Below are 25,686 nucleotides of genomic sequence, written 5' to 3' on the forward strand. Positions count from 1 at the left end.
CGAGAACGAGTAACACACCCACGCAGCGACAGCCTGTGAACAAACATTGGGCATTAAGTCGGACGCACGGAGGGTCGTTCTGTTCGCACGCTCTCTTACGCAACGATCCTCTCACGTGGCCGCGATAAAAACGCCCTCCGTACACGCGGCGCGTCCAGCTCTCGCAGACTCGATCCTCACGCTGTCTTTTTGCAGCTCTCGTCGATTCATCCGGGATTTCTATCGCCATTGATAATTCAATGCATCTTGAAATTAAGATAACAATCGAGAATTTAGGATTCGAGATGCCGTATATTTGAAAATAGTTTCAATAATAAAAAAGAATTATATGTGTAAAGGTTCCAGTAATGTTAAAATCGAAATGGGGAAAAGGCTAAGAAACCGGTACAGAAAATCAAGTGCGAATTTAATTTATTAAGATATAAAATCTAGCGAATGTTTCGATCCATTTTTGGATCCTCTTCGGTGCAAAAAAAAAATATATAAAAAGATTAATTAATGCAATTAACGCTATAAAGTTGTGCGGTACAAATGCAGAGCATGTCGGAGTCACGTTTAAAATTAAACTATACATGTCAACTGTACATTAAACTATACAGTTTCAATAATGTCAATGTTAATCGCGAATTAACGAGACGATAATTGGCATTAGGCGATATTTATATTTTTTGCGAATTAAGTAAAGTACTTTTAATCGATCGAGTTTACACTCGGCGATGGAATAATTAAGGGCACGCACTCCATTTGACAATTTAATTAATTATGTCTCAAGAGCGCTCAAGGGAGCGCTCCTTTTACATCAGCAGCATGTTCAATACGAAAACTCGCAATTATCCTCTCCGCGTGTGTGTGTGTCATTATTTTTACAAATATATAAGAGCGTGAAGTGAATTTTGTCAATTTTTATTATGCCGACAATTATTACGATAGAATATATAAACAAGCACGCAATATGCTACTCAAGCTACATTTTATTATTAACAGTGTAATTAATATTAGCGTTCCATTATTATTAATTTCGCGAAAATGCAATTTATCAAATATTAAGATATTCATTTAAAAAAAGCACATGTATAAAAATGTCGATATAATGTAAAATAATATTTAACATATGTTTAATGTTTATATGTATCGTTATAGATTATAAAGTGAAACGTTAAATAGGAAAATTAAAAGTATAAATGCTGGAATTGTAAGAGATGTAATAGAATTAATATATAATTATAATTCATTCGTCTCTGGCTTATCAAGTAGATTGATAATACCTTCTTGAATTCGCGTGAAACGCATTGATTTCGCGAAGTGAAAGTCGCGACGCGAATCTCGTTTTCCATTAGATTCAATTTGAGGGTCGGTTACCGGATGACCTTGGACCCGAGGAAGGTCCACCACGAGATCAAGAGATCGCGAACATATATAGTCGCGGAATCGATTTTAAAATCGCAAGTATTTAGGTCGACTTGGCCACGATTCCTCGCTATCTGAATTCTTCGCCGTCGTCTCGTTGCATCGATTGCTTGTCACAGTACGAGGCAAAACTTTACGTTATGTAGAAAGTTCGATTTCAGATGTCTATGATTGATGTTTCATCTCTAATAATGAAAATTAATATTACGATGATCGGTGGATGTGATCGCGCGGCAACAATAAAAAGAAGCGTTTCGTTTATTGCGGACGAGTGTATTGCAATTCGTAAGGTACAAATAGTATACAAAGGGTATAAGAGTACAAACATTGCGTAGGAACTAGATTATGCGGACATAGAAAAAGTACAGTTTAGAAATGTGATATATTGAAGAGAGAATCCCTTTCCTCTTTACATCACTCGCGAATGCGAATTGCGTTCTTTCGTAATTTCGCCCTGATTTTCGTCATTTTTACGGAGAAGACTTATGCCGAGATCCGTAAATGCGTCAACGATGTGCGCGAGAGAAATTTATACGGAGGAATAGGACGAATTTCTCGCAAGAGATTTACTCCCGCGACATTGCAAGTGAAATGTAAATTGTTATTTAAATAATTAAACTCTCCAACAATTAAATATAAATCATCATTTAATATCTTTTAAAGTTTCGTTTTCTTGTTTAAATATTCGTCTTCATCCTATCGCTTGTTTCGTAATTTTAACTGCTTTATTTAATCATAGGCAAAGAAGCGAAGGAGAGAGAAGAAACATGAGATCTCGGTATGAATCTTTGGGACTTTCAATAAACGTAACATATCGCGCGTAAATTCTATATATATATATGTCAGATATTACAATAAATATTATAATAGAACAACGTAATAATAAATATATTTATATCTTGTATATATAAATATTATATATATATATATATATGCTATAGGAAGAAACATGTCGACACAACTAGCGCTAAACACCGAGAGAATTTCGCTCTTTTATTGTATATTCTCCTCCATTTATTTACAACCGCCTTAGAGAAACGATATCTTACAAAAAAATCGACTGCCCACCGACCGGATAACTATAATTCGCAACGGCGATAATCGATATATCAAAGCTTCTAGCACGAAACACGTATTACCTATAAACGCTTGTACATATTTCCGATCTCCGATAGACTTTCCCTCCTTTCTCCGTATCTTTTTTTTTCCTTTTTTTTCTTTTTTTCTCTCGTCTCATGTACAAGGCCACACGCATACACTTGCATACATACACACACGCGTACCCGTACGTGATCACGTCTCAATTTGTTCGTTCGCATCTGTTATTTTCTCATCATCGCGTCTGTGATTTAAGCATGAAAGGAGACTCGAGTAGGTCGCTTCTAGTTTCTAGAGATCGCGCTTTTGATCGCAATCGATCTTTTGATCCCCTTTATCTCTCTTTTATCAGAGTTTGGACAGCACTCTCCTCGACGGATTTATAAGGCTTAATGATATGATCAGCCGTTGTACTGTTGTATCTTCGAACGCTTCTTCATTTTCTTTTGTATCTCTATCTAGCCCTGAAAATTACACTGATTTGAATCCTGATCACCTTTCTGAACCCAACGTAAAATTACTTTTTCTCGATAATACAATACAAATCCAACGCCGACAACAAAATATCCATGCACTATAATCGTAATAGCAGTACTAGTTATTTTCGTCTAATTGATTTCTACGATAGTAATAACGTGTGCAAAATTATATCGCTCTTGCGCGTACATCTTTTCAGATATAAAATGGCGATAGTTCTCAAATTTCTGCGCGTGCGTCTTTTCTTTTAGAATATTTAATATCTATATGAAATTTTTTTTGTCTCGAATTATACATGGACAGCGTATGAGGCGCTCTAAAATATCAAGTTCACGGTGCAAGTATCGATTTCGAGTCGGATAAATAAAGAATCGAGAGACAAATAGAGATGTGAGTGTTACATAGTCGTTATTAAAATATTTCTAATTAATTATGGTTATTTATTTGTCAATTGGAAAGATAATTTTGTTCGTTACGAAAATATCTGTGAATAATATCAGTGTACTACGATATTATCTCTTATTCTATTGTACTCGTAATTTCCGTATCTCCCACCGCGCTATTTTAATTCCCGAACCATCTGTATGGACGATTGCTGTTTAAATTGCAGTTTGTACTACGTGGAAGACGGATATTCGCGAGAGTATTCGAATGCCATTCGAATTACGAACGAACGTATTATAGCCAGACGACTCGGATCAGGATTTATGCTCGGTCCATCTCGACCGCTCTCTTAACGTTCGTTTCAGTCTTATGAGAGAGAGAGAGAGAGAGAGAGGCAATTCTCTACGTCCTTCTCACTCGTCACTCGGAATGGATAGAAAAATTTATCGAACGATTTATCGAATTTCATTGTTCCCTTAAAGGCCGAAGAAGGGCCTACGCCAGCCGCTTCGACCAGATTGTTTCTAAGAAAAATCTAGCCCTTTCTATCTCTAACGCGTGTGCATTTTGTCATCTAAGAATCGTGCGTTTTAGACATATGAATGAGCGCTAATTTAAATGTACATATAATAAAAATTATGATTAACGATGTTTCTTCGCGGACTTTCTACATCGTATCTATTGATCGATTAAATCGATGAAACATGTTTGATTATCTCCAAACGAGAAAGAAATTTAGAAGATACCGCGTAACATTTTAAAATTTATCAATGAATTTTATTTCAGGGGATTTGATAAGTTTAAGCTGTTAGATCGATTTGAGAAGTACAATTGATCGTTCTAGATAATTTTTCTTACCAAGTAGATAAACGATCTCTTCTTTTCTTATCTCCTATTTCATTCGCATGATGCGAAATCGATACTGGATAACAACGAGATCGTTTGTCCGATAGAAATTGCGTTCATCGAATGAATCTTATGTACGGTGAGCTCGTGCTGTCACTTCTACTCCGTAGGATCATTGCGTGGGGCAAAAGCTGTGAGAAAGCGACAAATATCCCTTTATCGCAATCCGAAATCCACGATTCTATCAAGTGCATGTTCGGGCGGTTGATAAATCTCCCCTACTTTCTATAGGTTTCGCACAAGGTGGTAAAGAGGCTATTTACAGATATGAATGGTGAATAAGAGGATTAACATTGAAATCTCTAAAGGAGTCAAGAAGACCGTATATAATATTGTATCCCGATAAATCGGCTTATATCGGCGAAGGGATCTCAACACGCGCGCATCTTCGGAGATAGTCTACTTTTAAAGTTTGCTAAAATTCTTCTTTTCGCGTGTTATTTTAGCGAGAGTGAATTCGATGAACAGGTGATCCTTTTCAGAAAGTGATGATGGCGTTATATCAATTTTATAACCTTGTCAATATTTATATACTGACGAAATATATTTTTGTACAATGCTAGCTAGAGATACCGACTTTCGATAAGTTACGAAATAACATGTCGCTTACATGACGAGTACTTTTCTGCCGAGATGCATTCTTCTTGAAGTCAGAATCAATTTACGTATATAATGTTCAAATATAATTAGAAGTCTGCGAATCTGTTTGGTAAAAACTTTTCTCAGATATCCTGGAAAGAGCGAATACAAATTTCGCGCGTATGACTTGTGTGCGCATCATCGCGTCAATTGTTCTCGAATGTCTAGAAAAGTTCTGTTCGTTTAAAAAAAAACTCGACGTTGGCTACTCTTCGTTGCACCGCCCGACCAACTCTTTCTCTTCGAGACGGTTTTCACGCCAGCTTCGATGGTCGCAGCGATTCGATATTTCTCTCCATCATATGAAATATGCCGGATCGTTCTCCGCGATGGCGTGAAGCCTCGACTGTTGGCTCTTGGGCCGTTGCGGTGCACCCTCGGTCTTCCATATGATCTCGCGGGACCTTTTACGTCACATGTAGGTCGGCTTGACTTTGTAGGCCCGCTTCCACACCTCGCACAGGCACACGGTGCTATGGAATCTGTAAAAAATAGCCAGCGGCATCGAAACGTGGGTGATGATCGTCCACGCCCACAGACCGTAGAAGTGCAACTGCACAGGATGCGATTCCGCTCGGGACTTCTCCAGAGTGTTGATCGCCCACATAGCCAGATTCGTCACCAGCAGAAATGTCACGATCTCCCTGCCCGGCTTTCGGCGTATCTGCTCGGCGGTAGCCACCGAGCGCCTCGACGCGTCCAAGATGAAGATGGTTTGGCAGGTGGTCTGGACGACGCTGGCGAGGGCGGTGACCAGCACGAGGACCGTGTGCTTCTGCAGGGTGAAGTGACCGCCGATGATGGTAAACGTGGAATAGATAAACATGCCGGTCTGCGCGGCCACCAGGAGGATGTTGTCGAGCTCGAGATTTCTGCCGCCGTCGTAACGCAGCTTGCGCATCTGGAACATGCCGATCAGCGTCGCCATAGTGGACATCCCGTAGAGCGTCAGCTCGCAGACGTTCACCTCGGTCACCGCGAGGCTGACCAGTTCGGGTCGCGAAATGAGGACGAAGAAGAGAATCAGGGAGATTATGGTCAGTACCAGAATCAGTATGCCCACGAAGAGGCCCTTGTGCGCGCGGGCGCAGTCCACGCTGTAATGATGGGGCGATTTCCTGCGAATAATCAAACGTTTATTCGTTAAAAATGTTTAATTCGTGTGAATTTTTGTGTGACGGAATACGCAATATTCTAGTGTATATTATCACGCGTTGCTTTACATGTAAGACCGATATTATTTACGCTCGATTTTCCAGTGAGTGGTACGTTAATGGAATTAGTTTGTAAACTGGGTTGTGTGTCATTTGCGTGCTCCTGCGTTTAGACGCGTTTGTTATTGCACCTGTGTAGGCGTGTATCGTCCTTCTGTAAGCGTATCTTTTGTCACTATACCTGTAGGCGTGTGTGTGATGACGCGAACCAGGTGGTGTCGTGGGCTGCGTGAATCCGATTTTCGATATGTTTTTCCACATGACATATAAAATGGCCGCGCAAATCAAGCTATATTCTATCGTGCATGGAAAGAGGAAGGGGCTGGCGTCTTGCACCAACGATCCCATTATATTCGTTCTTCTGCATTCGAACATGTGATGGGGTCCTTTAAGACCGCGCGGTAGTCGCACGTGTTCTCCATGATGAGAGTGAGTGTGACCGCCGAGATGAAGTCCACCCTTTAAGCCTGAAAGTTCGAAAGTCAGACAACAGAATCGAATCGCGCGATCGTAGAAAATCTATAATGCATTTACCCAGTCTATGAGAAATTCTGAGAGAGTTGTTCTCCGGATTGTAAAAGGTGAGGATCTCGTGTTTTGTTTCCTGAACGAGAACATTCAGCCAGACTGACAGATTCGTGCCAATCATGTGCATTAGTCCAAAACGCGCTACGACGCGGTGGCGATAAACCTTCATTTGCTACAACATATGATCATATTATCATATTATTTTATTATAAATAACATTATTTTATTGTCGAAATCAAAAACATAGAATTGTGTAATACGTATATAATTATTCTAACATATTTTTTTTTCGCCAAATTTCCTCCCTTTTTCGTATTAACATATATATTTATAATACAGCTAAAAGAAAAAGGAATTACGCGAGATTGTACAATTTTTTTCAGCAACAACATTTTTCTTTCGGATAAAAATTTTTTTATTTATAATTTATTTATAATTTGTATATTCAATTAGATAAATCAATTTAATTCGATGAAATACATCAACAACGATAGCATGTAATTTTTTACATGTACAGTGGAGCACTAGAGTGCTCGGATAGTCACGTTCCGCTATTGTTTTCAGGGTTGTTCACCCTTCTGTTTCATTAACCGCGTAACCGACGAGCTCGTGTTAGCTCGATATTTCCATCAGTGGATTTTCCATCAATTTACAACATCAAAGTTTCCCGATACAACACTTTGCAGCGTTTCTCAAGGAATCAATACAAAGATCTTCTGTGTGAATGACATGTATGTACGTATACGTGTATGTATATACAGAGTGGGGCATTTATATTGGACACCTAAATATCTTAAAAATAAAGCAAGATAGAAAGAAATGTTTCAGACAAAAGTTGTTCGGTTTTAAAGAGGTCGTAAGATGGTGCCATTAGTTTGACTTTGGGTGGAGGCGCTTCGGAGATTTCAATGTCAATCTTGTTTTATTTTCTTCACACCAATTGATGTCTCTCATTTTTTTGAGCTTAAAATATTAAGGTAACATTATTGCAAAATAAATAATTTTACGAGATATTTCATAGTTTATGTGAAATTATGTTAAAGTAAAGTAATAAAATAAAATATAAAATATCTCGTAAACTATTAAACTTTTGACCATCATACCTCTATAACTTTTTATGCAGGATATTGCGAGAAATCGATTTATGCAAAAAAAAAAAAAAAAAAAAAAAAAAAAAAGGGGTGTTTCCATTTAAAAAAATAAGATTGACATTGAAATCTCCGAAGCGCCTCCATCCAAAGTCAAACTAATGGCACCACCTTACGACCCCCTTAGAACCAAGCATTTCTTTCTATCTTGCTTTATTTTTTAGATATTTAGATGTCTCGATATAAATGCCTCACCCTGTATATAGAGATTATTTTTTCATTAAACTCTTTTTATATTAATAATCATAATTCCGATTTAATTTTAAATTCGTCTTAATACAATATTACTTAAAAATTTAATGACAAAAATATGTGATTAAAAATTGAAGATTGAAAATTGAAAAACTACACACGATAAGTAATAATTAGCTTCGGTACTCTCGCTAAAGAAAATTTAAAAATTCAATTCTTAATTGATCCAGGGAATCCATTATTAAAATTGAGATCGCGAATTGCGAGAGATATACATATGTATCATTCGCATTCGGCGTGCGTTTACCTCATTGTTTAGAAATATGAAGTACATCTGAATGAAGATAAAGGCCATCCTCGTAGCCGGCGTGAGAGCCAGCATGATGTTGTGACACTTGGTGTTCTGTTCCAGCTCGAAATATTGGCCGAATTCCAATCCGGAATAGATCATCGAGCCGATGCCGAATGCGACAGCTCCCATTCGCAGGTAGAAGCTGCCGTAATGCTGGACCGGATGTCCCGGATGCATGTGCGGACATCCGTTCTCAGGCGTGTCGCTGTCACCGCCGGCGCCGCTCGATGATCTCGACGAGTCCAGATCGCATACGTCCTTCTGCTTCTCTGCTTCGTGAAATTTGCAATTTACAACGGGCCGGATTAATTCCGATGGATCGAAGTTTGGGATAAGGATTACCGCCGTTTCGTTCGCAATCGGCGCCGCCTCCAGTGATCGCTCCTCTTTTGGCGATCGCTGTCGGCCACGAGAAGAATTTCGACAAGAAATGGAGCGAGGTCATCGAGATCGTGACATATTGTATTGCGCGATCGCGGATATAGATCAATTAAAATGTAGAATGCGCCGTCTGTTCTCGAGTGGCTTTATCTACTTTTATGCATCTTTATATACCTTTCATCGTTCGTTTGCATTTTATCAATTATTTTCTGCGAATTCTCTCGGATATCTTTATCAGACGCAGGAACGAAGATCGCAAACGAGATAATTTTTTGAGACTTACTCGGTTTTGTCTTGTTGTCTCTGAACAGCATAGCATACATGTAGACCAGGAAAATCATGCTGCCAAAGTAAAGATAGAGGTAGAAAGCCTCATAGAACGACGGCGGTATGTACGTGGATATTACTTCCGCCATGGGAAAGGCGATCCCCATCACAACCAGAAGTTTCCCGTACAACGCGCTCAAAGTGGTCGCCAGGGCGTCGCTGCGGCAGAAACGGAAATTGAAGCTGAATGAATCGCGGATTCGCTTCGCGCGCGCGCGCGCGCGGATTAAATCCTTGTTTAAGGAAATAGATTCATCTCCGGCTGTGCTTCGAGGAATCGCATTTCTCTTCAGTTACTTAAATACCTTGCCGTTTGTTGAACTCCATCTCAATTTGAAACGTGCCGATGAGAAATTTTTATCAATCCTCTCTCGTTTATAAACTTCTTTCTCGTTTATAAACGCATTGTTTTTGTCGACGAATTTAAATTAACGAATTTAATTTTGCATCTCGGATAAATATAGATATAGTTTTCTTCACAATCCAAACTTTACAGTCCAAAGATTTCATTATCATAGCAATTAGTTTTATTTATTTCAATTTGAAATATTGAAAATCTTGCAATGATTTTTTCTGATACAAGGATTTTGTGGATTCTTCTTTTTTTTTTTTTTTGGCCCTGATCTAAATAAAAATATTTTATTGCAGAAATTATGGAAAATGAGAGATCGAGGACAGTTGCCGCGCGCGCCAATGATGGATCGTTAGCTCGATGCCCATCATCGTGTAACATTACAGCGGAGGTACCATTGGCCGCAAATATAACCACCCCCGTAAGAATTGGCTCAATTACGAGTAATCGCGTGGTCGCCTGTACGCGTGTGTTTGATTCATAAAGTACCGGTAATTGCGGTGTAGACGTCGGTCAGGATAACCTGGAAGATCACGTGAAATTTCCGTGACAACCGGCATTCCCCCCTTCGTATATATAACTGTCGTAAATGAATTGAAGTTACGAATCTTCGCGAAATGTCCAACATAAAGTAAAATGTTCAATTTCCTCTGCAAAATTTTCAGCAAATTTATTCACAGAATTTCATTATGTAACAGTGTATCATTAATAATATTAAATTCCTTGTCAAATTTAAATAATTTTGTGAACGAACAATTTAAAAAAATGCTCTGTCGCTTCGCGAAATTATATGTTGACAAATAATATTGTAGCCAAGCATTATATATTAATTGCTAATCGCGAATGCATTCAATAATTCAATTAACATTGATAATAATTAATTGCGTTACTATATATAAGATGGTTATATATAAAGATCGTATAAATAGTTCTCTTAATACAATATAATGAAAGCAGCAATTAATAATTACATTTAATATTTAATTGCTAGGAAAATCAGTGACAATTGCGAGGTGGAACATTAGGAAGACGTTCGTATCGATCAGGAGAGGGTACATCGACCTGGATGGAACGGCGAAACGCATCGATCCGCTACTCACCATCCAAGGTTCTTCCACTTCCGCTCGTCGGTGACCTCGAGAAAGGTCGGCGCCGGATAGCATACCGCCGGAATCGGTTGCGAGGTGCATGGCAGGGCCAACGCGAACTGGGGTGGTCGGTGAACGCGAGAAGGTGAGCTGCTACTGTGTCTAGACAGCGTTTCCGGCGAGACGATTACCGCGGATGGCGAGGCTGGTGATGGTAGCGCGACCGGCAATCCTGGCCAGCTGTGTAGAATATATCAGTTATTTTATCTTCTTCGTCCAACTTCTTTTAAAATTACATATTCGTATTTTATATATCTCTTCCGTTGACACAGAAATACTCTACTTTTCGTTAAATTATTGTCTATGATAGCGCGAAGAAAGTACACAGTAAAAGAACTGTCTGAAAGAAAGGATCGAGGAGTCTCGGTTTATTAATTGATAAATAAAAGTATCCTCGGTTCTCCTCAAAAGTTATGTATTATATTAGAAACAATTTTAATAGTATTTTAATAGTATTTTTCATACACAGCATTTATACTTCAATATTTAAATAAAAATCAATTCGCCTTTCAGGCAAATGACGTATACATGTCATTGATATATATATATATATATATTCTTTTTTACCTTTAGTATTTTACATGACGCCACGTGGGAACCGTGAGTAACTATTAATCTTCCCATTAACGGCCATTAACGATTTTAATTAATTACTGAAGTCCGTTAAGAGCTCCGTAAATTGCTTTATTATTTTTTAATAGTAATGCCTTTCGCCACGTGCGACTAGGATAATTCACTTATTACGATTTTAATTTCATTTTTGCATTTATTAAACTATACACACACACACATACATATTTTATTCCTTTTTATATAGTCAATCACATCGGCAATCAATTAATTAATTTAGTGTTATTACTAATTAATATTGCGAATTTATTAAAAATATTGACATTTAAAAAGAAAATGATTTTCTGATTAACCACGAACTTTGATAATATATGATTTTTATATGAATTTACGATTGCATGATTTAAGGTCAACTTAGTATCATAATGTTTGACACATTACATTGACACTGGCTGCAGGAAGAGGCCGACTAGTGCTGATGGCTTTGCGAGTGTTATTAGATGACGTAGCGTTGACTTTCTAACACGGGTCGTTTATTTAATAATAGTTGTAGCCGATCTATTTAACTTGACACGTAATAAAACGTCCTTTTCTCGCTCTTTGCACGCACGTAGATTTATCACTTTATGAATTTACAAAAATTTGTCTAAATATTTAAGAATTTCTTCTCAAAGATAATGTTAATTGGATTAATTTAATTGTCATGAAAAACTTAATATTCAATAATATTGATAGGGTGGCCACGAACGTTTCAGCCAGATTTTGAGATGGTATAAGCAAATTTAATTCTGAACAAAAAATTTCCTATAAACATGGATAGAAAAATGCTTCCTTAAGAAGTTATCGCTCAAAAACCTCTGATGCGAAAGGTGAAAAGAAAAGGAAATAAAAAGAGAAATGAAATTTAATAAATTTCTTGAAAAAAAAAACGATAAAAATTAAAAATTAAAAATCTTTTTCTTTTATGAAAATAGAATTAATTTTTTTAAACTGAAATAGCACGTAATAGTAGAAACTGAATAAAGACGTGACAAAACTAACTGTTCTCGAAATGTCCCCCCCCCCCCCAGTTTCAATACACTTTCGGCATCGAGTAATGACCGATCTAGTCGCTTTACGGATTTCCTTCTGATTCAACTTTAATCGATCTAACAATAAGTAAGAAAAGCACTTTTTGTACGTTTAAAACTGGTTATGTCAAAATCTATGCAACGTGCAACAATCATTCTCATCTCATTTGAAAGATAATTTAATTTTCTACAACTTTTATTTCGGTACTTTTTGTTAAAAGATGCACATTTTTCATGATATCTGAAAAAAATGTGTAAAATAATCAGAATTTCAGAGATTTTTGAGCGATAACTTCTTAAGAAAGCATTTCTCGACCCATGTTTATAGGAAATTTTTCAGAATTAAATTTCCTATAAGATATCAAAGCTGGAACGTTCGGGCCCACCCTTGATATTTCATATTTCAGATAATTTTATTTTCGTATTGAAATAAAGATATTGAAATAAAAATGATCACAATTGCTCGAATCGATTGTACATTGGCAACAAAAAATCTTATATTTATTATCCATTTATTCTTACGTTCTTATTAAATTATATTCCCTACTTCAAAAATTCCTAGCCGTGCTATTCTAACACAATTATAAATTACGATAAATTTTAATGAAGGCAATTTGTAGAAGAGGCTCCTGTGAATCGCTTCGATTCCTTTATTGCCGCAATTGACATTGTAAAAATTGCGCACTTTAATATCTTTGACATGTCACGGAATCCAAGGTTGTTCCGCGTATTTAAGAAGATAAACGATCGGGCGTGCGACGACCTACCCCTACGATATTGGGATTCGAAAAGGGTGAGGAAAGTGAAGCCCTTTTCACGAAGCGCGCGCAGGCGGTGTAAAAATGTTTTACAGGAACATCGCGATATGAAGACGGCGATGGAAGGGTGGAAGCTCATCTTGTGCCTTCGAGCTTTTTGAAATAATCACGTAGCGTTGTGAAGCGTTGGAGCGAGAGAGGGTTTCGTTGGCCGAGGGGAGGACGCGCGGGAAGGACAAGAGAGGGCACTGAGAGGTTGATTCAGTGGTCGAGTGTCATCCCTCGTTGCGAAGGGCGATGGTATACGTGGCTCGAGGATCCGGCGCATTGCCCACCCTTTGGGATACCGTAGAGACCTTCTGCTCTTCCACCCATCGACGTCCCTCACGATCCTCAGCACGCCTCTTCGTACCTTCTCCCTTTTCTTCGCAGCTTTTTTTTCTGGATCTATTATATTATTAAAATTCTTATCAGGAAACTTTGGCACGATGCTCTGACCTGGTTTCTTTGCAGTTTTAATTCACTTGAAGAGACGGATAAAGTTTGGCGCATGTATTGATCGAGGTTTTATTGTACGAATATATTATGAACTTTATTCTTAATTGTCAACTGGTTTTCCTTCGCAAGATTAGAACCAGATGAAAGCGAAGTATACCGATCGTAACATATTCATTATTCTTCGAAAAAATATCATTTGCTTAAATTTTCTCATCTTCATGTTTGCAGATTTATCGAATAGACGTACCTCGTGAATATTTCCACGAAGGCGGTTTTTCGCAATCTTTTTCGTAATTTTTCGCACGCCGTCGTCTATATAATTCGTTACCTCGCGATGCGATTTTCTGAGGAATATTTCTCGTATTCCGCGAGGGAATTCAATTGCCGCGCAATCATTGTCAAAGTACATCTCTTATTCAGAAACTTGGGGACCCTAAGCAGTGCCCCGCGCAGTCCCTTTGAACTTCGTACTTGAGAAATTCCAGCTCGCTGGCCTTTCTCTTTTCCATCACTTTCCGCATATTATGACGGGAATTACGCTTCCGAGATGTCTGTCGGTGAAGAATATCGCTTGTCATTTCTCGTCGCCCTATTGTCATCTCCTGTCACTCGTACATTTTTCAACACATCGCTTCTCTTTTTTTCATTTCCATTTATTCTACTCACACACGCGGCAGTAAATTCTTGACACTCGCTCTCCGTATCTCTCTCTTTCAATAATTACATAAAAATATGTAATTGACGTTTATAATGTCTATTTCGGAATAATGTATCAATATGTAATTAAATCGCGCTAAATTATGTACATTATGTAAAAGCTCGAAGAAACGTCTCTATATACATATGTTTAAATGCAATCGATATCAAGTGCAACGCAGCGAAATAACGATACCTGAGGGACGTTTCCTTGATGAGCATACCCGTGACCTTGACTCGCGTTTTCCTCGATCGTCTCGGCGGAACGTTGGCCCTCGTGAACGTCCCTCACCAACGGATGACACAATCACGGCCCTCCGGCTCGTGACACGGCACTCACGGACCCCGCATCACAAACTGAGGCCCTAACCGGGGCAGACCGGCTCCCTGACATACCGTCGTATATACCGATCCTTCTCTTCGCGTATCGTTCTCCCTCTCTATCCCTTCCTGGATACGCGACCGTTTGATAGCGAGCTCGTTAGCGTTGTGTCAAATTTGCAGCAACGTAACATGCCTTTACATCGCCAGCGCTTCAGCTGATCTCTCGGTTACGTGCCGTGAATTCGGAAAATAATCGAAAGGGAAAGTGTTTACAGGGAAAACAAAGATCGACGGGAGAATTCCGAGAAAGAACACGCAACGCTGTGATAAAGCACAATCATAAAGACGATGATTTCGATGATTAAAAAATATGACAAAAGAAAGAGACAACAAATTTTTTCCAAGCGCGAATTTATTTTAAAAACGCTCGAATTAAAAATTAGGCAACTTCTAGAAACTAAACAATTAGCAATATCCTTTTTTATATATTAAGATGTTTGAGAAAAAAATTTTAAAAAGGGTTCTAAGAAAAGCGCGTAGTGTTAATATCGTATCGGAGGATCCGTATACAAGTGTCGTACTTCAATATTCACACGCTTCGACTCTTATTCCGTCTGCCTTCTGAGATCGGCGCGGCCCTCGTACATTTACCGGAAAATATTTGACGGCGCTTACCCGACCAATTCCACGTCTACCATTTTCCCATCAAGACGACAAATTCGACGATATATAGATAGAAAAAGAAAGAGATAGGAGGAGAGAGAGAAAAAGGTTTTTTCGCCGGAGTGTATGATATAAATTTCTCTTTGTCAAGCTATGCTTCTTCTGGTACCGGAAATACATTTTATTCCGGAATAAAACATGTTAGACATGTGCGAAACATTTTGCGGATGTATCGCGTTAAAAATAAAATATTTTTATAGTTTTTAAATTTTATAATAACTTTTACGCAACATGAGAATGCAAACTTCTGAGAATTAACAGAGCAAGAAAATAATTTTTTTTTTTTTTTCATTTTGCTGTTATATGTATTGTATATAAACTCTATACAAATATCTCTAAAAATAACGGAGATATTCCAAGTGTCGCAGTTAAAGGAAACACCCTGTGTATGTAACAGGCATTATTATACTTTTAAAAATTTGTTTTGGGTAAAACATCTTGCGCGCTAAAAGCTTTCTCGTATGAAAATGCGACATGTCGAGTATGTGTTTAGGTTGATCGAATCTGCATGTAAATCGACGGAATAAGCTGCTTTCCTCATAGATTGGAGAGGAGAATTCGGAGGGTGGTGGTGGCACGAAGGAGACTTGACGGGAGAGGGTTAGAAAGCCTGCGAGAGGTCGGACCGGAAGCGAGAGGGAAGACATGGAGCGGAGACTGAGCGTAAGCCATAGCCCGAGTGACAGGTCAATATTAAATCCGACGCCGACGGTCGTCGACGTGAATTTACGTTCGATATCCGGCGGAAGTAATCGAGTTCCGCGGATGGACCGGATTCGCTCGCAAACCAGACGCACCCTGGAATTCGAGAGAGACGTGGTATTCGGGCCGATAAATCGCTCCGTTTGACACATTGCGATATAAATAATGACAATTATAGACGCGCGAACAAAGATTACCGCGTTATTGCATGAAATATGAAGGAAGCCGAGCATTTCCTTCCACTTACACAATAACAAGTTTACATATGTACAAAATGTGATATATATATCACAGTGTATAAATATTTTGCTTGCTCATAGAGGAAGCTTTGTTTTCCAAAACGTCGAAAAATTATATTTTTGAAAAATGTTTGTATGTATGTACGCAATGTATTGTACAACCTCTAACTTTCTCAATTTTTGACATATCGGGTTAAATTTTTTTACATAAATAGAATATCATTAAAGGATGATCGGTACTAAATTTGATGAGGATCGGTGAAAGGGTTCATTTTTTTATAAAATTATGAATTTTTTGAGAAATGTCTGTACACGCTCTAACTTTCGCAAATTTTGAGATATCGAATTAATTTGGTTTATATGAATAGAGTATTATTAAAGAATGGTTAGTATTGAATTTGATGAAGATTGGTAAAAGGTTTTATTTTTTTTTATAAAATTTTTTGAGAAATGTCTGTACACGCTGTAACTTTTACAAATTTTGAGATACGAGTAAGCCAAAATTGAAAAACTCCCTTGCTTTAAGAAGCTTAAGCTTTGTGAACAAAATAAAATGATGAGGAAGCAATGTGCAAGTTTCTATTTTTTTTTCTTTATAGTATAGATTTTATATAAATTATATATACAGGGTAGGCGAATTTTAATCTATCCACTGAAATATCTTAAAATCTATAAGTTTAAGACAAAAATGTTTTAGACAAAAGTTGTATGATACACATGGGGATACATGATGAAAATATGACCTTGAATGACCTTTTCAAGGCCAAGTCAATGTGATCAATGTTTTCTTAAATGGAACCTCGCATTTTTTATTGCATATTCTTGTAGCTTGTACTTTTTGAGTTATTTTATATTTTATAATGTGACATATTTTGATATAGAGAATAAAATATCTCGTAAAATATTTAGTTTTCGATAATCTTATCGTAATACTTTTATGTACAGAATAATGAGACAAATCAATTAGTGGAAAAAAAAATGGTTCCTAAGAAAAAGTATGTAATTATTTACAATGTATCTTTTAAAACAATTATTTGTTTTTTTCTTTACACTAATTGATTTGTATACAATAGATTTTCTTACACAATAGATTTTTAGATATTTCAGTGGATACATTAAAATGTCCTATCCTGTATATATATATATATATATATGCATAAATCATATTTATTGAATCGCAGTCATTGTCAATAATCGTTGACAAATGGGACAAGACAGTTTTTACATTCATGTCAAAAGAATTGCCATGAAAAACGGATGTGGAATTGACGGTGCGAGAGAAATCGGCGTGTGTCGCTGCGAAATCGCTGAAGCATTTTTCACGATCAGGTTTAATTGCTGATGGTGTACACAAAGTGCAGGGTCGTATGCTGGGAATCGAGGGAAATGCGCGTTAATCGCAGACGGTGATTAATGTTGCCCAGCTGGCGTTGGTCACTCGAATGAAGAGACGCGGAGAAACGCGAGCTCTTTAGGGGAGGCTGTAATTTATGTTGCGGTGGTGCATACAAAGCGGCATACGATCGATACAAAACGCTCGAATCGACGACGACCGCTCGTTTCTTTGTATTAGTTTTATCTCTGTCGCGTGTCTCGAGAGAGAAAATTTTAATTATTTTTCTTTTCGTATCAATTAAATTTACAATCGATATATCAACTGCGTAAAGATTCGAGATTGAAATTCCGCTTCAAAAACGAAACGAAATTATTCCCCTAGCGAAGCCCGTTTATTTACGGTTCTTCTGTTCATTCAATTTTGCCTACTCCTACTCCGGCTTTCCGCCCTGAATTCCCACAAGTGGCCCGCGAGAGGGTCGCGCGCGGATCTTTAACGATCTTTTAGCGAAAATTAGGAACGAGGAGAACTGTACGTGGTAAGTCTCGAGTGGAGAATTATGGGTTTATATACGAAAGGCAATTTCTGTACTCACTCCTGCGTGAGCGTCGCAGCCGACGGTTTCCTGATATCCGTGCTAATAGCGCCGCCGTCTGGCGTTCGAAGCGCAGCCTCCAATGCGGCCGCTTCCTCCTCCTCTCTTAACTCCTCGGAGGCTTCTTCGGGGATCGTTGTGATGTCCTCAATCGGTGGCAGATCGTTCCCGTTCTCCTCCAGATGATTTTCCAGCATGGGATCGGAATTATTGTCGCCTGGTCGCGTCACTTCCTCGATATCGGAATCGATACCCTGCGGAATGTGTTGTCGCGTTATTGTAGCCGATATGCTGATTTCAAATTACAATTTCAAAGCGTAACGTCATCTTTTTCAACGAAAAATAATTTTTATAATATTTCTCATGTAAGAAATTTTGTCTGCATTCAAAATATTTTTATATTATATTTACAAGGGTTGGCAAGTAAGGCGTAACTTGTTACCGTTACAGTTACTTTTTTTCGGTATAACGATCGTTACTTTTTTCTATTTGTAACGTCGTTACATTTTTACAGTAACAAATTAGCCGTTACTTTTATCATTATTTTTTCGTTTTTTATTATCCTATATGTATTCAATAGATGTAATAGATTTTTGAAAAATATTTTCTAGCCTTCTATCATAGGCTGCATTCTGATAGTCACTGCAGGGTATTGAAAATCTGTAGTAACTTAAATTATAGATTTTACAATACCGATAGTGAATATTGGAATACACTCTTAATAATATTAATATTTCTCTTATCGATATTTAAAAAGAATGTTTGATAAAAATTTTCGACAAAATTGAAATTTGTAAATTACAATTTAAATTCCTATAAAGATAAGTGTATTAAAAAGTAAAGATATTAACATGAAAAATTAGAATCATTAAATAAATTTAATATAAAAAACGCTTGTGCTATATAGATTAATTTAGAGTTTTCAATTGTAACATAGATTATTATATTTAATATTGTTTATTAAATAATTTTATAATCTAATAGCTTATTTTAGCATTAGAAAAAACAAAAACATAAACGAAAAAGTAACGAGTCGTTACTTTCCAAGTAACGGTAACGCGTTACTTTTATAGAGTAACGCTCCCAACCCTGTATATTTATAACAATAGCATACACAGGCAAATGCTAAAAGCGAAAGAAAAGATTTCGTTAAATGTACTTTTTACGCTTGTCCGAACATTTATTACATTTGTCTTTCACGACATGTAAATTTATTGATAAACTCCGATAGCAATAAAAAAAATGCCCTACATTTGTCGATTACGCGACACCGCATGAGATAGGAATAAATATTTAACAAGTTCATATGTCTGGAATTGGACAGGATAAATGATTTAATCAGCTGATTTAATCAGAACAATCAATTTTGCAGTCGTCCTACTTCCGAGGATATTGAATTTGTGATTCGGGGTATGTGACATTATCGGTGTGGTATTTCAATTATTGACACACATCGTTGCGCTTTAATCGGATTTTACAAAGGGTCAAATATACACGCTGAGAATATATCCGAAGAATATTTTAATAGAAATTTATCGAACTCCGATACTCGCGTCCCAGAAATTATCTCCTGTCATTCTACTTAATTGTCAAGAATTTAAAAGGCGATTTAAAAAATTTTACTACTTGTACTCGTTTTTTTTTTTTTTTATGTAGATTCAGAATATACTATATATTAAAACGAAACAATTCGTCGCAGATATATTGTAACTATGCTCTTATCGTAATGATTTGTCATAAGTAGAGATGCGATTCCTTGTGACGGAATCTCTAGCCTCGTAATTCTCGTCGCGTCCTCGTCCGAAATCTTTCCAAGTAATTACCTTCGATTCACTCGAGACAGATGATTTTTAATCTACAAGACGCGCGTCTTCTCCGCATCCTCGTTTCCTTCGCATACCTGAGCGAAGTCCATGTAGAAGGAGTCTCTGGAATCGGAGCTGCCTTGGCGTAGCCGGAGGCTGAGATCCGGCGAGCTCTCTCCCATCTTCCTTATCTCCTTATCTCTCCCTCTCGCTTTTTCACCCCTCGTTCCTTTCACCCCTCTCGAGCACCGACACCCTCGTCTTTGTCTTCAACGAGCTCCTCGCTCCTCTACGGACGGGGAATTCTAAAGAGGGTGGGCCCTTACGCACACAATCCACGGGATTTGCAGCCTGAAAGAATCGGTCCTTGAAAGACAGATCGCCTCAGCGCCGCTGCCTCCTCCACCTGTCCTTCGCGCGAGAGGAAGAGAGGATTGCTCTCGACCGCGCGATGCAAAAATATTCCGCTGAAAAGAGTCGGGGAGCGCGCGTGATCCTCAACGACAACAACTTTCGCATCCTGGATATAAAAATCTCTCTCTTTATTCCTTCCCGAAAGACGATCGCGCGAACACGCGTCGGGAAGCTATGACTTTTATTTCGATCTAATCCTTGGCTCGGTTATTAATCGCCGAATGTAATCTAACAATAAAATGTAGCCTGGGATATAATATTTGCTGAGAACTGCTTCTTGAAATTTTCTACCCGAATATATTAATATTATTGCAAGGCTAATATAGCTTTAAGATTATCTTAAAAATTGTTATGTGAAAATATCACACATACTATATATTATACATTTCACAATTTTCGACGATACTTATTACCGGCTACTGTCGGACAAGCCCGGAAGCGAACTTGGGCGCTCCTAATTACGTAAGATAACGAGACTATGTACAGGAATATATTGTACTTTATAAGGTCGAAACTAATTACGCCAAGTAGAAAATTAAATCTGGCTCTTTTCGTGTTAATTAACACCGTGGTCATAGCGAGATGATAATTTCAATCGAAACTGAAAAAATATTGGATGATTGCATATGTTCGTGCCCGATTTTCATAGATGGCATTAAGTTACTGCATGGCGGAGTTTTATTGTTTTCGTGTGGTAATTGTTGCTTACATCAAATAAATGACGTTGTCTTATGTCAATTTAGCGTCAGATATTGTTCAGATAAGTCCATTTGTGCATAAGAGAAATCATTAAAAATGGAGAACGAAAAGGTGCATTTGCGACATGTAATGCTATATGAATTTCGGAAAGGCGTGAGTGTTGGGATTGCACAAAAAAATATTCAAAGCGTTTATTTGGACCGCGCTCCTGCTCTCCGAACAGTCAAAAAGTGATTTGGCAGATTTCGAAATGGTGATTTCAACATGGAGGATCAACCCCGCTCTGGACGGCCTTCTGGCATCGATGATGACATTGTGCATGCCTTAGTGAGAAGAAACCCAAGGATTACAACTGAGGATATTGCTGAGAGGCTGAACATCGATAATTCAATCGCTTTTCGTCATTTAAAAAAGCTTGGATACATTTCCAAGCTTGATACGTGGGTGCCGCATCTCCTGACTGAAAGGAATAAGCTGCAGGAAAACTGCAGGAGTTGCAATGGGAAATTCTGCAGCACCCGCCATATTCTCCAGATATTGCGCCTTCATATTTTTATCCGTTCCGGTCTTTGCAGAATAGTTTAAATGGCAAGAATCTCAATTCCGAGGAAGCTGTCGAAAAGCACCTTAGAAACTTTTTTCAAGAAAAAGCAAGTTCTTTCTTCAAAAATGGAATCGACAAGCTTATAGATCGTTGGAAAAGCATTGTAGAAAAGAATGGAGACTATATAATTGATTAATAAAAGTGTTATCTCTAAAATATAATCTATTGAAGTTTATATTTAAATCGGGCACGAACTTATGCAATCATCCAATATAATCACAACAATTGCTTATTGATCGTAGGATCAGTAACTGTAAACATCCTCGAAATACACTGTGTAAATTATTTTATTCATATATATAAATCTACAATATATAGGATAAATAAGGGAGAAAGAGCAAAACCCTGTAGAGTAATCTTATTATCAAGTTAATCAAAATGCGCTGACGCGAGAGTAAAGCATGTGAAATGCATAGTACGAGAGAAGTTACAGTTTATCTTACGAGAAGCAGACTTATGTACCTAGCCGCTTAGTCATGTCGTTCCCCTAAGATTTATAGGCATGCTCGCTGCGCAGGGTATTGTTAGCGGAGTAACAACATACTCTATTAAGGCGCTGTTTTATGCCCGCCGAATACATAATTACTCGCGAAAGTTACCATAAAGTCTGCGCGATTACGATCCACGAAATTTAAACAACTTTGTATAATATAAATATAATATTACACGCTATTACATGTTAAATCGTCATTTCTTTTACAGTCAAAAAAATTGAAAAACAAAAAGCAAGTCGTTTATACATGCGTTTATCGCGGCGCTATTTATAATTAACGACCGTGTAAAATATATGCATAAATGACGAACGTGTTAAAGCTAATTTAAACCATTCGCCGAAACTATATATTAAGCAACACGGGAATCGTCTGGTCGCAGGGAAAAAGGGGCAATGTCTCGTACCTTCAGAAGGCATATCGTCGTCCTACGGGTGATTCCAGTGCGGAGCCAAGTAAAACGCTTCCTTGCCAGGACACAGGGGCTCTAACGTCAATGAACATTCTTCCCGTTCGGTCTCGTCCCTAACGCCATTCCACGGACGGACCCTCCCGTTCTCCGAACGTTTTATGGCTCGTATACGTGGTATCGAATATTTCTCTCCATCAAAATGACCCCCTCCCCTACCTCCCATCCCCCGCACGCATTAGAAACACTGGGCACAGCGGAAATAACGCGGAGTCAGATAGGATACGTTCTGCGGATCAACCGCAGTAACGCAAATAATTTCGCGGCATTAGATTACGAATTTATCAGTGATAATATTTTTGGATATTGTAATAATTGTAAAATCATTAATTTCGCGTTATGCGGTAAAATTTAGCTTTTAATTTCGTATCAATTATTATATACCTACATGCTTTAGTATCATTTTTTATACAGGGTGGCCTCGAACGTTTCAGCCAGGCTTTGAGATCTTATAGGAAATTTAATTCTGAAAAATTTCCTATAAACATGGGTCGAGAAATGCTTTTTTAAGAAGTTATCGCTGAATAATCTCCGAAATCGTGATTATTTTACACATTTTTCCAAATATTATGGAAAATGTGCGTCTTTTAACAAAAAGTACCGAAATAAAAGTTGTAGAAAATTAAATTATCTTTCAAATGAGATGAATATGATTGTTGTACGTTGCATAGATTTTGATATAACCAATTTCAAACGTGCAAAATGTGCTTTTCTTACTTATTGTTAGATCGATTAAAGTTGAATCAGGAGGAAATCCGTAAAGCGACTAGATCGGTCATTACTCGATGCCGAAAGTGTATTGGAGGTAGGGGGGAACATTTCGAGAACAGTTAGTTTTTTCACGTCTTTATTCATTTTCTACTATTACGTGCTATTTATTTTATTTTTATAAAAGAAAAAGATTTTTTATTTTTATTGTTTTTTCAAGAAATTTATTAAATTTCATTTTCTTTTCACCTTTTGCTCTTTCTTTGCGTCAGAGATTTTTGAGCGATAGCTTCTTAAGGAAGCATCTTTCGACCCATGTTTGTAAGAAATTTTTTGTTCAGAATTAAATTTCCTAAAAAGTCTGACTGGGGAACGTGTTCGGGGACACCGTGTAGAATAAAAAAATACTTATATAGATTCTTAAAAATATTAATAGCAAAACATAATTTCAAGAAACGTTACTTCAGTTTCTAGATAGAATGAGTATCTAAATTAAAGCAGGAGACATTGTGATAATTTCAATATATGATGTGGAATAATTTATAGACATTGTGTATATACAAGTAGAACACAAGGCGGAAGTGAATTACGCTTAAGCGAATCGATATGAAGATTCTATATTTAACAGAGTGTCAATAGTACCGTTTCTCTCTTTCTCTGGAACAATAATACAGTTGTTATTTTCTCAGAATTCCACAGCAACGATTCCTCATCGCGTGCGGCAAAAAGTAATGTATTTTCACTGCACGTTCATGCTTGAAAACAGTTCATTGCCTTTTTACGCTGACGCGATGTTGCGTTCCGACATTTTATCTAAACTATACGTCGTTGCTAGATGCACGCAATAAAGCACGCAACGGAATGAAAAATAAACGTCGGCAAATGATAGACCGAGAGAGCGATCGAGTCATATCAAAACGTCGCGGCTTAATGCTTGTTAAAAAAAACTGGGAAAATTGCGTGCTCCCCGTGAGACTTATATAAAGCGTCTGAAATTAAAATCCTGTCAGAATAAAGTTAATTCGAGAAAATTGATATAAATGATAAAAAATTTTTTACATTTTATCCGTTTGACTTTGACGATTAATTCAAGCGCGAAAAGCTTATATCAAATTATCTGAAATTATTATATAATATCGACATTTTCTCTAGAAGTGACAGTTAATTTCAGATTGACATAAAATACAAAAATACTTCTGTACAAATTTCACATCCTTCTATTTCATGAATAATCAGATATGTCGCGTCTAATCGATTTTATATTGTCGTCTTATATTATTTTGCATGCAAAATGTATTATATATATATACTATGTATAATAAATAATAATCCATTTGGTATATAATTTAACATAGGACATGAAAATATTTCTCGAGCATGCACGGCAATTGTGGAACGAGTCTGCGATTCCCTATTCGGAGTCCCTATTAGATCTTTTCCCTCCAACGCCGAATATCGGTGACGAATCCGGACGTTCTTGCGCGTTGAAGAAAAGTTAAGGAAAAAGGAAAAGACGCACTTACAGGGTGAGCTTCGAGGCATCCGTCGCCGCCTTTCGGCGTTCGTCTTCCCGCACCCTTCGTCGTTCTCCCGTGGGCGACGCATCCTCCCTCTCACATCCTAGTGTACGCACCCCCGTGCAGTCCCCCGTTTTCACTTTCGTTCGGCGCCTCCTCTCGCCGGGCTCGACCGCGGGGACCCGTCATCTGCCGCCTTCCGCCTCCACTTGGGTCCGCTGTGAATCCATATCCCGTAATCGGTGCCTAACGCCGCCGCACCACCCACAGGTTGTAAACACACGCACCAACGCGTACCTCACGCACACGCGTATCCGAGAGTGGCTCGTCGTCGCCCGGGGTGCATATGAGTCGCGCGACGTGTTGTCGCGAACTTCTGGCTTTTTTTTTTTTTTTTTTTTTTATCTAAGGGAAAGATCCGGAAAAAAAATGCGCGTTTGATCTTTTCTCCTCCTACTTATGTTTCTCTTTTTTTTACGAAAGTCCGGTAGAGGGGCTGTAAAACTTGTTGAACGGATCGAGCGGGGAAAGGAGAGAGAGAGAGAGAGAGAGAGGAATTGATATAAGGGACGTTATAAGGGAGATAATTGCGAGGGAGAAGGTTTTTTTTTTCCAAAATCGAGCTCTCGGGGATGGAGCGCGATCAATCGTGGCACGCGTGTACGAGGCACGGAGATAACACTTGGGCACCTCCCGAAGGACGCGCCACGCGGGACATCGACATCCTGCGAGGGTCGCCGGGCTGCTGCTGCTGCTGCGATGGCCCGGGCGTCGCGACGGGAGCGCCCGCGCCGCGACGCCGCTAACCCGTCGCACGCCGCTGCGCCGAGCGACGTCCCTCGCGTCGCGGCGCACGACGCCGTAGCGAGAGAACGGATCCGCTCGGAGAATGTCATCGCACGTCGAGTTCGTCGA

General features: G+C 38.2%; 1 protein-coding gene and 1 long non-coding RNA gene across 8 annotated transcripts in view; one reads left to right on the plus strand and one right to left on the minus strand.

The window, feature by feature from the left end:
• LOC138939605 (uncharacterized) overlaps positions 1-11,010 on the plus strand; it is a 93,122-nt gene extending 82,112 nt beyond the window's left edge. Inside the window, exons 4-5 of one of the 2 annotated variants that reach the window (XR_011447872.1) lie at positions 9,702-9,796; positions 10,397-11,010. This is a non-coding gene — a long non-coding RNA (uncharacterized lncRNA). Of the gene's footprint in view, positions 1-9,701; positions 10,065-10,396 lie in introns of those variants that run through there. The other variant, XR_011447871.1, reaches the window with a different exon arrangement.
• On the minus strand, positions 1,646-25,506 carry LOC138939601 (proton channel OtopLc). 6 transcript variants are annotated; one of them, XM_070307533.1, is made up of 10 exons: positions 24,778-25,506; positions 22,484-22,701; positions 19,965-20,220; positions 18,065-18,318; positions 10,506-10,733; positions 9,010-9,212; positions 8,301-8,617; positions 6,660-6,825; positions 6,307-6,592; positions 1,646-6,029 (listed from the first exon to the last, which is right to left on the minus strand). In XM_070307533.1, exons 3-10 carry the CDS (start codon positions 20,049-20,051, stop codon positions 5,324-5,326), a joined length of 2,247 nt encoding a protein of 748 aa, XP_070163634.1. In that variant the 5' UTR covers positions 20,052-20,220; positions 22,484-22,701; positions 24,778-25,506; the 3' UTR covers positions 1,646-5,323. The 6 variants fall into 6 exon arrangements, with proteins under 6 accessions (XP_070163634.1, XP_070163637.1, XP_070163633.1 ...); XM_070307536.1 differs by having other exon boundaries at positions 8,301-8,614; positions 22,484-22,733; XM_070307532.1 differs by having other exon boundaries at positions 22,484-22,733.
• Between the last annotated feature and the right edge of the window lie 180 nt (positions 25,507-25,686).

Source organism: Polyergus mexicanus, unplaced genomic scaffold (assembly GCF_030449975.1).
Source record: "Polyergus mexicanus isolate NDT 795.1 unplaced genomic scaffold, iyPolMexi1.0 SCAF_14, whole genome shotgun sequence".
Lineage (NCBI taxonomy): Eukaryota > Metazoa > Arthropoda > Insecta > Hymenoptera > Formicidae > Polyergus > Polyergus mexicanus.